At 37.9% G+C, this 12,102-nt stretch overlaps 1 protein-coding gene across 3 annotated transcripts in view; it reads left to right on the top strand.

Annotated features, from left to right (window-relative positions):
- Window positions 1-11,643, top strand: part of STRN3 (striatin 3) — a 90,781-nt gene extending 79,138 nt beyond the window's left edge. For all 3 annotated transcript variants that reach the window (XM_030559338.1, XM_030559339.1, XM_030559340.1), the window contains 6 exons: window positions 209-330; window positions 3,319-3,486; window positions 3,985-4,125; window positions 5,560-5,667; window positions 8,787-8,873; window positions 8,969-11,643. In XM_030559338.1, the coding sequence (XP_030415198.1) occupies window positions 209-330; window positions 3,319-3,486; window positions 3,985-4,125; window positions 5,560-5,667; window positions 8,787-8,873; window positions 8,969-9,138 (796 nt within the window). In that variant the 3' untranslated portion in view covers window positions 9,139-11,643. The remainder of the gene's footprint in view (window positions 1-208; window positions 331-3,318; window positions 3,487-3,984; window positions 4,126-5,559; window positions 5,668-8,786; window positions 8,874-8,968) is intronic.
- The last annotated feature ends 459 nt before the right edge of the window (window positions 11,644-12,102 follow it).

Here is a 12,102-nt window from a genome sequence, read left to right on the forward strand (position 1 = left end):
TTGGTTTCAAGCACCATTAATAAAGTTGCAAAGAAAACAACTTAATAGAATCATTTTACTATTTCATTAGAAATTAAACTTCGCAGAGAAAAATGAATGCAATGGTTTTCATTTGTCTTCTGTTTTATAAAAACATGCTTTTACAATTGTCATTTCTGCTCTGTACTTTATTTAGCCAGTAGTAAAATATTTTTTTTTCTTTTAACAGTGGACCTGTATTGTCATTGGCAATTAGTTCTAATGGAGAACAGTGTTTTAGTGGTGGCATTGATGCAACCATCCAGTGGTGGAATATGCCTAGCCCTAATGTGGATCCTTATGATACATATGGTAAGTGTCTTCTGGGAATGAAAGATTGTCAGCATATAGACTTTGATGAGACCTCTAATACTATTATTTGAATCTAAAGTGGTTCTGAAAGCTCATGAAGAGCTTTTATTAAAAAATGTCACAGCTTATCTGAATTACTACAAACATCTTTATTAATGTGCTTTTGGGTATGTCTGTACTGCAGTCACAGGGTGTGATTGCAGCTCAAGTAAACATAGCTAGATTGCAACTGGCTCAGGTATCCTGAGTACTGGAGCAGTGAAGCTGTAGTAGCTGACAGTTCTGTGTGGGCTAGCCCGAGAAGTAATTCCCCAGGGTTCTGAGTGGGCTTGTGTAGCCTGTGCTGAAGCACACACTGCTGTAGCTTCACTGTTCTGGTACTCAAGTTAAGTAGATTAAAGCTAGCTCAGGTTTGTCTACTTGAGCTGCACTTGTACTCTGTAATTACAGTATAGATATATCATTTGTGTTGTGTATGCTGAAGGTGGGATATGTGTATATTGTACACCAAATGGTATAAGTATGACAAAGTATATTATCTCATTCTCTGATATTTTTTAATTCCCCAGATAAAGAGGCTTATACCCTTTCTTCCAGTACAGATATTGTAGCTTATTTTTGTTCTAAAGCTATTGATGGGCTTTCTGAGTGAGACAAGTGCTTAATATATGTGCCTTTGTTTTCCACCTGTAAAATCAGAGTAATTCTTGCTCACTTTTTGTGTAGTGATTTGAGATCCTTGGATAGAAAGTGGTATAGAAACACAGAACTTTTTAAAACTGTTTTCTAAGTTCTACTGAGCTGTCATTAAAATTATCAAGTGTACATAAAGATATATTTACCTTTCTTTCTTCCTTCCAGTCACAGGAAATGTGCCTTTAATTTTTTTGGTTTTGTTTCTTTGGTGGTGGTGGTGGCGTTAAAAGCGTTTTATCATCTTCCACGTGATCTGTGTAGATTTTACACACTGAAAACAGTACCACTATCTTGAACTAATTAATATATCTTCAATATCTGATATTTAAAATATCCTATTCCAAAGTCACTCTTAAGATAATTTTAAATGCTTGTTCATCAAAATGGTATGTATTTTAATTTCCAACTTAATTTATCTTTATGTACACTGGATAATTTTAATGACAGTTCAGTAGAACTTAGAACACAGTTTTAAAAGTTCTATGTTGCTATACCACTTTCTATCCAAGGATCTCAGCAGGGGGGAATGCCTCATTCTCTGAGAACTATCTCTGTTGGTGTCTGGCCAGGGAGACCCACAGGCAGCTGTGGGGAGCCCACGCAGAGTCGCGAACTCTCCACCTGCCCTTGGCCAGACGGGGAGCTTTGGGGGTGGGGACATGGCTGGGGCTGCTCTAAAACCCCTACCCCCTGCACCGCTGGCAGATGGAAGGTCCACTGCGGCTCCCCAGTTGGGCTCCGTGCTGGCCTGGGTGTGGGTAGACCTGTGGACCTGCCCGGGGACTGCTCCAAATCCCTGGTCAGAGCAGGTGGAGGGTTTGCCACAGCTGTCTGCCCATCTCTTACCATGGCCAGGCTGCAGCTCCAAGCTGCCCTTCCTCCCCGGCCAAAGCCAGGTCGTGGGGAGATGTGCTGGGAGCTGTGGGGAACCGTGGCAGACCCTCCACCTGCCCTGGGTGGGGGGCCTGAGAAGCCCCTGCCCAGGGCAGGTGGAGGGATCCAGGTTATACAGCTACAAGATCAATACCAATCTCTTCAGCTCCCTCATCCATGGTAGCATCAGATTTATTGGAATCACCTCTACAGGCTAATGCTGACATTCCATTATTGGTACTGTATATGCGTGAATCATTGGTATCTGTTGAACATCTGACTGCAAGATCTGGCACTCCCTTAATGAAGACTCCTCAAGCCTAACTGGTGTAGGGCTCAGAAAAAAACTGGGTCCATCTGTGAGCAGCCCGATATTTAGGATGGAAGCATTGTTTTGGGAACCCTGAGTGAATTTTTCTTAAGGCTTCTCAGAAGAATGCCAGCTGGAGAGGCTGGTTTTGTTAGATATTTCTAGCTTCTTTCTGAATTACATTTTTCATTAAAAGAATGAGGAGTCCTTGTGGTACCACCAAGGGAGGAAAAATAACTTCCCCCACTGTTACTCATACCTTCTTGTCAACTATCTGAAATGGGCTACTCTCATTACCACTTCAAAAGTTATTTTTCCTCCCTTGGTATCCTGCTGTTAATTGAATTGTCTTGTTCGACTGACCTCACACTTGGTAAGACAACTTCCATCCTTTCGTGTATTTATACCTGCTCCTGTATTTTCCACTCCATGCATCTGATGAAGTGGGTTCTAGCCCATGAAAGCTTAGGTCCAAATAAATTTGTTAGTCTCTAAGGTGCCACAGGGACTACTTTTTTTTGCTGATACAGACTAACACAGCTACCACTCTGGAACCTTTCATTAAAAGATTTCTGTATCCCTGCCCCTCATTTTGTTCCTTCCCTCCCTGTCCTTTTCTGCTCCCTCATAAATAAATAAATAAATAATGCCACAGCGCCGTTGATGCCCAAATCTGATATGAAGGAAGTTTAAAAGTATATTGGAGAAGGAGGGGAAGAGGAAGAAAGGACATGTTTTCCTGGAGCCACTCACCCCAAAGCAGAAAGGAAACCTCCAAGAGCTCTTTCATGTCATTTTTTTGGCGAGGAGATTGGCACCGGGGATAAATACCCTTCTATACGAGAAGCCTAGAGCTGTCAGATTTGTGACAAGGGAGAGCCTGGTAAAAGCAGCTGCTAGAGCTCGGGTCTTTTCTTACTGATTTCTACAGGATTGTTACATGGTTATGATATCTATATTCTATTAATTACTGAAGCTGGAAAATATCAACTGTGGTTTTTGAGTTTACCTTAGGAATTATTTTGTACCTAGGTGTAAAGTTTTTTAGTATTTCTCATCTTCAGTAAAAAGCTTTAACTTTTAACTTGGGAATTTTTTTCCTTTTCTAGAGCCAAACGTTCTAGCTGGCACATTAATTGCTCATACAGATGCAGTCTGGGGTCTTGCTTATAGTGGTATAAAGAATCATTTACTATCTTGCTCAGCAGATGGCACTATTAGATTATGGAATCCACCAGAAAAATTGCCCTGCATTTGCACTTACAATGGAGAAAAGGGTGAGTACAATGTTTGCATTTTTAAAAAAAAGGCATTTTTGTTTAAAAATTTATGTGATGGGAAGGGGATAAGTTTGTTTCCTCAGTTTTCCCGAACCAAGTGTCAAATTGCAGTATTTCTAGGACAAAAGGAAAACTCCTGGAGCTCCAAGGAAATGCAGCTGTGATGAACCTCTTAAATGAAGCCTTCACTCCCTTCTACAGCCATCCATCCTTCCTCTTCAGATGCTAGCTCTTTAAGTGGAATGAGTTCTGCACAAATCTTAGCTGGTTTTGGCAATCTTACTTTTTAAAATTGCTGATTATTATTATTGCTGATAATTAAGGTAGCTGCTTTATTTTTTTTTACAGCATTTTGTAAAAACTCTAAAAGGAGTTTCTTTGGTAATTACTGTGAAAGAAAAATAGGAAAGATCATTTAAACCTTTTTAAGCCTATAAGATATTTTAAGGGTTTAATTTCTCCATCTAATCTTTTTTTTTTTTTTTTTCTCCTTAGAACACGGAATACCTACATCGGTTGACTTTATAGGTTGCGATCCTGCTCATATGGTCACATCTTTTAGCACTGGCAGCACAGTCATTTATGATTTAGAAACATGCCAATCACTGGTAATACTCTCATCACAGATAGACTCTGGTAAGTTAATATGAATTAATTTTTTCCCTCATGCAGCTTAGATGTGTGCTCTTTCAAAAGCTTCAGTGTATGGTGAGCTACAAGAGCTTTATTCCTCTTTCTGTATTGCACAAATTCGTATTTTAATTCTATTCTGACTTTTTCTTATTCTTTGATTGTCATGTGGAGATGTCAAATCATAGAAATAGGGGAGTAAATGAGGAAAAGTAACTTTCTTGGCAAAGGGAAATGTTTTCATCTTTGTGTTTAAAAAAAAGTTTGAGAGACTCTGGAATGATCTGAAGGGTAAGGATGATGATAATTCAGAAAGGGTTACAGAGATGCTGAAAGTGACAGAACCTTGCCAAAAACCAAAAAAAATAGCTAGTTTTTCAAGAACCAGTTCCCTGAATTAAATATGAAGGAACAGAATTCTAACTACGTAGGCATATGCATGAATATGTTAAGTGCAGGCATTATGGTTCTAACACAAAAGAGAAAGTGTAGAATCAGTACGTCTTAATTGTTGACTCTCTCTGTCTTCTGGACCAGGAGATTGAGCACCAGGTCAGATCCAGTGCTGAGAATGCAATATAACATCATTGTTGCCCTGTTGTAGGTGCCGGCATTTAAACCCCTTCTCAGTAAAATAAGGTTGAAAATCTAGTATTGTAGGAGGGCAATGTACTGCTACACATGTAATAGCTCAGTTTGTCTAGTCTTTACCTCAATAGTATTTAACTGCTAGTATTAAGCACCCTGAGACAGCTAGATTATGAAAGGAAACTATAGAGAATCATAGTCTGTTATATTGGCCTTGATACTAAGATAGACACCCATATAAAGGGAGGAACATATCTCTTTGGTTAAGGATAAAAACTTAAATAGCTAAACATCAAAAGGGAAACTCAAAACTTCAGTGAAATATCCTTTCACAAGGCAAATGATACACCAAGATATAGGAGAGACTATTTTAAAGACATGGTATGTATCATTAAATAATTTAAGTAGAAATAAGACATTTGTGTAGTGCATAGGAAAAGAGAATCTAGTTAGTAGGTGAAGTCATAGCTTATCTTTTTTGTGACACCTCTCCCCATGCCCCATTACTACTACCATTAAATACAAACCTAATCTGTTCACCCTCTCTCTAAAGTATCTTTCATATATATAGCCCAATCACACAGTTTTTATCTTCATAATACACTGATTAGAGTACATGTGGATTAGACCCTGCCCTGTAAAGCCAGAGCAAGTCACATGTATTTCTCTTTCATTACATATTTTAGTCTAAAATGTCTTAATTTTCCTGACACTTGAAGTTCCATCCAATATGCTATTAATTCACTGGTTATTTTTAAATATGGTGTTTTCTTGGGCAATATTATTACTTGCTGACTGCATTTTTACTATTTATCCATCATATATTTTACCTATAACTTTCTGTCTTTTCAGGATTGCAGTCAAATAATCATATTAACAGGGTAGTAAGTCATCCTACACTTCCTGTAACAATTACAGCTCATGAAGATAGACACATCAAGTTTTTTGACAATAAAACGGGTAAGAATACTAAAAACCTAGTGCATTAAGCTAAGTAATGTTTAAAATAAATCTAGGTGGATATGGGAGGGTCCTACCACACAACTTGTTGCAGATCATAGCATAAATTTGTTGTTCCACTGTTACATGTTAGTATAAAAGAGACATTCCCCTTACAGTAGGAAAATATATAACTTTTCCAGTATTATCTTCATAGCCTAAATCACATGATCCTGCCTATACTTACTTTGATATAAGTGAAATATCACGTTTTGCATTTTAGTCATATCTTGTTGTAAATCCATAACTGACTGGAAATCTGAGGCCTTGTTAAAGGATTGGTTCTTAATTCAAAATATCTGGATAATCATCCATAAGGCTAAGATTTAGTCATGGGTATTTTTAATAAAAGTCATGGACAGGTCTCGGGCAATAAATAAAAAAATTCACGGCCCGTGACCTGTCCATGACTTATACTATAAATACCCCTGACTGTGCACTAAGGGGCCCCAGGGCACTGCTGCTGCTCAGGTGGTGGAGGTTGGGGAAGGCTCTAGGGCGGAGCATGGCTGAGAGCGCCATGGCTGCTCAGGGGTGGAGGGCAGCCTGGAGTCTTTTTTTTCCATACACAAGCCAGTTAGCTTCCAGATTAGCCACTCCTGTGTCCTGGTCAGTCCCCTTACATTTCTCTCTTGGGGCTTCTGACCTTGCTTCAGCTTGCAACAGAGCCAGGCAGCTCTCCTTGCAGATAGACCTGAACAACATGAGCCAAGATTCCCATGGACTTGTCAGCAATTCTGTAATTGTGTGAAAGAACAGTTAGGCTCTCTCAGTTATTTACGTGGGACCTATCATTTTATCCAGTGACTGCCTGTACTAAGTCATCAGGAGAAGGCTGTTTTTCCTTTGTTCTGGGGGGATATGATGAATTCCCTTTCTGTACTAGCTTCCCAGTTAGTGCTCTATTTTCTTTCACCGAATCTTGGCAGCTGCTTCTAAAAGCCAGTCTTTCTTGGCCAAAAATTTCCCTTGTTAAATATTATCACAAATCCAAATGTCAATACAGTAACTTCTCCTTTCATAAACCAGTAGATATCAGCCTAGATCTACCCAAACTCTTTACAAGTATGGCTGAAATGCAGTAGAGAGCCCAGGATTGTGTTAGGAAGCTACATCTGAGGTAGTGAGAGAATATTTTCCCTTTGACCCTGTAGGCTTTGATTACCATGGATAATAGGTCCTCTCCGTCATTGCGAAGTACTGCCGTATCGAGTACTTCCCCATTCCCCTGGCCTTATTCTTTCCCATACCCTGCCTCTCCCCAAAAATTAAACATGTCATCTGTTTCTCTCCTGTATCTGTTTCTCTCCTGTTAAAGATCAAGGTCATTACCTACAGACCTGTTGGAACAAGAAGTAATTTATTGTTGCCAAGAAGTTGTGATTGGGGCTGCTAGAGGCCCATTTTAGACTTAAAATGGCATATCTGTTTTACAAACTGTAAGCTCTAGAAAAGGGGATGAGATGAGAGAATGGACAGAAAAATGTAGACACAGCAACTGTGCTAGGGTATGTCACAAGATGTTCCTGTACTACAACAAAAAGATTGAAACTCGCTGTCTCCCCCACATGCTCAGTGTCTAACTGTTCACCATATTTGGGGTCAGGAAGGAGTTGTTCCCTGGGTTAGACTGGTAGAGACTGTGGCGGGGGTTTTGCCTTTCTCTGCAGTTTGGGGCATGGGTCACTTACTTGTTTGAACTAGAATAAATGGTGGATACTCTAACTTGAAATCTTCTCATCAAGATTTGAGAACTTCAGTAACTCAGCCAGAGGTTACAGGCCTATCGTAGGAGTGGGTGGGGGAAGTTCTGTGGCCTGTGATGTACAGGAGGTCAGACTACTAGATGATCATGATAGTCTCTTCTGACATTAGTCTAATGAGTCTGAGTTTATTAGAGTACTAGCTTTCTGTTCTTTAGAGCATCTGTCTGCTCTTCCACATCGTACTTAATGTATATGTAAGGATGTATTTATTTGGATTTAAATAAACATATTCCAAGTGGCTATACCAAACTTTGATATCTTTACCATCATTTTAAAAACAGAAGAGTGGTACATTGCCTTCCTCTTATTCCCATTTCCCATACATGTGTATATATAACCACCAAAAAAAAATTATAAACCAAATCAAAAGATTCCCAAAAGAATACCAGCCCCTTATGCCTTCGAAATTCCCAGAGCTGATTCCCCATAGCTTGTCTTCAATTGGAAGCTGGAAACCTAGAATAATGCCCCTCTGTTTTCCTTGTGTTTTTACTGGAATGTTCTCATTTGTGAAAAATTTGAACCACCTCTAATTGCATCTTGTGCATTTGTTTTGCAGCAGTTGCAGTCACAACGAAAGTTATTTAATTCTAGCGCACATGCATATATGCAAGTCGTGGTCATGAAAGGTCACGGTGATGACACTGAAACTGAAATTCCTCAATATTTCTCATCCTGCCCTTCAGTGGGCCTCAGTGATGACTTGTGGACATTGGGGCAATACACGGGTAACAGTTGTCACCATAACCACTTAGTCTTTGGTGGTCTTGTTATGATTGCCAACGAAGGTGCTAAACATACGGTGTCTGTACTGTGAATATGCCTACCTGAAAGTCACCCAAGACCACTACTGTGCTCTGTATAGGCCATGAAACATCTTTCACATCGTTAAAAATTAATAGAGTTTGAAGCTATATAAATAAATGTCAATTCCAGTATGATTCTGACATTTAATTTAAATCTATTTTGTTGTTTGCTACCTCATATTAAATTGATTCCTTAATATAAGGGTACGTCTTCACTACCTGCCATATCAGTGGGTAGCAATCGATCCCCAAACGCGCTTATATCGATTCCGTAACTCCACCAACCCGAACGGAGTTGCGGAATCGACAGGGGGAGCCGCGGACATTGATCCCACGCCGTGAGGACGGTGAGTAATTCGATCTTAGATACTTCTACTTCAGCTACGTTATTCACGTAGCTGAAGTTGCATATCTAAGATCGATTTTCCCACGTAGTGTAGACCAGCCCTAATTCTGTCAAAAAATATTAAGACACTTCCCGGGAATTGATACTTTATTTTGCTTTTAGGTAAAATGATCCATTCTATGGTTGCTCACTTGGATGCTGTCACAAGTCTAGCAGTAGATCCCAATGGAATCTATTTGATGTCTGGAAGTAAGTTTTAATTGTATGTATTGTCCACAATTTTGCTTTAATAAAATTTAAAGGATATGAAAACCTAACTTTTTGTATCTTTCTTTTTAATACAGGCCATGACTGTTCCATTAGACTATGGAATTTAGACAGCAAGACTTGTGTACAAGAAATAACAGCCCATAGGAAAAAGTTGGATGAGTCAATTTATGACGTAGCATTTCATCCATCAAAAGCATACATTGCCAGTGCAGGAGCTGATGCCCTTGCCAAAGTATTTGTGTGACACAACAAAACAAACCTGCACCGTAATAGCAGGTCTACTTGGACAAAAAAAGAGGGAATGCATCACTGCCATCAATGAAACGGCTACCAATAGGACACTACATCTGATCTGCCTGGGCGAAGGCTGTATGTGGGGCAGGTTTAAGTTGGTGAAAAGTCACTGCATCTTGAATAATGTCAGGCTTGCTAATTTAACTGTAATTTACTGTATTTTTTTGAAAAAAAAAAAAAAGAAAAGAAAACCAGTATTTGTAGCCTGGACTGAATATGAACTGAGCATATGTCTGTTCTTTAGGTGTCTTTAAGCAAACGTGGAGTCTGATCTTACAAAAGACTTTTATTTTGGACTCTGTGTGCTGCCTTAGGGTTAGGAACGTGGTGCTCTTGTGGAGGGAAGTGAGCTCCAAGAGTAGCTTTCTTTTCATCTCTTAGTGATCTTCTGTTTATCAGTTGAATGCCACAGATCCCCTTTTAAACTTTTATTTTGCTTTAAAGAAAAGGAAATTTAACTTAAAATATTTTAGCATTAGTTGCACAAAATGTTTGAATAAAATTCTAGTTTTTATAAGTCTTTTTATATATTTAGCCTGTCACAACAGTGCTCAAGATTGTATTGATGATGATTTTTCTGCATTATAGGACCCTAAAACACAGAGATCTCACTGACCCGCTGCCGTGTAACCACAATCTTCCCTTCTTTTGCCTAACACAGCTCAGCTAAGTCCTTTCATTAAGGATGCTAATTCATCATCATCGCATAACTGTCTTCATAAATATAAAGAACTGTAAAGAAGTATGTTTAAAGGAAACACAGAGGGGTTGTAATACCCTCCCAGTGAACTCTTAAAAAAATTAATCTTGGCATCCTATCACTATGTGATATTTTATACATCTTACTGTATTTACAAGTTTATTTATCAAGGATTACCCATCTTGCTAATGGCCTATTGTTATTTATTTCACTTTTTGTTGGTCTTTATATCCTTTTATGTAGTGTATTAAAGGGCCCTGTATATCTGTTATGGCACTCTTTGAACAGTCTAAAATAGACTAAAAATGGGACATTTCATAGTTTTTAGTTACAAACCAAGATTTTTTTTCTGGTTAAGTATCTGGAGTGAAGTTGATTCCAGAAAAAACAATCTTGTTTCAGAACTTTTGGAGTGAAAAATGTTTATTTGCGTTTCAAATAGAATACAGAAGTAGTAGAATCAAGATTAATAAATCTGCTGTGTTTGGACTAGTTATTCCCTGCTTTTTTTTTTTTTTTCAAATGTGCTTCAGTTTATGGTGTAACTAAAGATTTTGTTTGTGTAATGCATGATTAAGACAAAGTATTTTTTCTAGTCTTCCACAAAACTTTTCTGATCAGTTTGCGGGTTTTGATGAGTTTTGTAAGGTTTCTGTTTTACAAACTATGAATCAGCAAATTTTTAAGATTGTACCACGTAGCAAAAGTACAACAGTTGAAAAATAATGTATATAAAATGCATATAATAAATATTAAATGGTGTACCTATATGTTACTATTGGCTACATTATTTTGTGTTGCACAGTTTAAAGGTGACGTATTCTGAAGGTTACTAAATTAAGAAATGTCTAAATTTTAGTGAAATTACGTCTTTTTGTGCTGTTTAAACTGCATTGTTTTTGAAAACTGATAGTATTTGTTGGGATATAAACAATTTTTTAGTTACCAGCTGCAACACCACATATAAGAACATGTCTCCAAAGAGTGAAACTCATGCTGCATTTTTAATTGATAGTTTTTCTGTCTGAGAATAATTTGAAAATGACTCAGACATTTTTAGAGCATTTTTGGAATTGTAATCATCATGCTTTTCAGTTATTTCAAGAGATGAAATGATATGAACATGGGATTGGGGTCAAATAGATACCCAGGTTTTATTTCCAACTCTGTCAACTGACTCATGATGAATAAGCTAAATTTTTGTGCCACTGTTTCACTCTCTGTAGAATGAGGTCTGCTCACCTTTATAAAGTTCTTTGGGATCCTCCAGTGAGGGAGGATGCACTGCAAGTGAGGCGTCTGCTTCTGTTAAAAGCAGACTAAAGCTGGCATTGAACCAATTAGCATGTTGACTCAGTTTGCTGAAAACGTATTAGCTGAATGGAAATTAAAAATGAATATTGCATTGTGGTCTGTAACTTTCTTTTTAATAATTATCCTTTGCCCAGATATAAATATGCTTTGAGGCCTTGGAAAATGTTCTTATAAGTGGTGATATCTGTAGTTGCATGTGATCCATCCAATTTAGCAATGAGGAGGTAGATCTCTGCATCTCAGGTCAAGCAAATTGGATGAAAAACAAAAGAAAACTGATGTGCCCATGGGAGGCATAAAACAGTAATCATTCTGAAATTAATTTTGTTTTTAGGAGCAATATGATGCAGTAAGTTATATTGTGTAGAAATTGGAGAACTTTTACCCATTACCATCAAGGTGTGCCTTTCAGTAACTTCTTGTTAGGACACTAAGTTTCTTTTTAAAAAAAAAATTAGCTAATTTGCGCTTTTTTGTTCATTTCAGTCTAAAGCGTTCAACTAATCAACAGACAAGAGTGCAATTTGAATTTTATTGGAAGTAATTTCATGATCACCTTTTCTGAAGCTGAGCGTTGTTTCTGGCAGCTTTTCCAGACTGCTGCATTTGAATGCTTAAATGAAATGTGATTGTTTATTAAACATTGCCATTCATAAACATTTACCTCATTTTCTTTAATTGTATTAAAATTGAAATGGTAAAAAAACCTGTTTTTCTTAAGTTGAATCCTGTTGTTATGGTGTTTTTAGTGTCTTAATGTTATGTTGGACCAAGTGATGCATCTTGGCTCCATTTACTGAATACTGACCTTACCTCTAGTTAGACTGTTATTTAATTCATTGCAGTGCCTAACATTAAAAATGCAGTCAGTTTATTTAAATTACAGAACAGTTTATGGCA

This window comes from Gopherus evgoodei, chromosome 4, assembly GCF_007399415.2.
Source record: "Gopherus evgoodei ecotype Sinaloan lineage chromosome 4, rGopEvg1_v1.p, whole genome shotgun sequence".
Classification (NCBI taxonomy): Eukaryota; Metazoa; Chordata; order Testudines; family Testudinidae; genus Gopherus; species Gopherus evgoodei.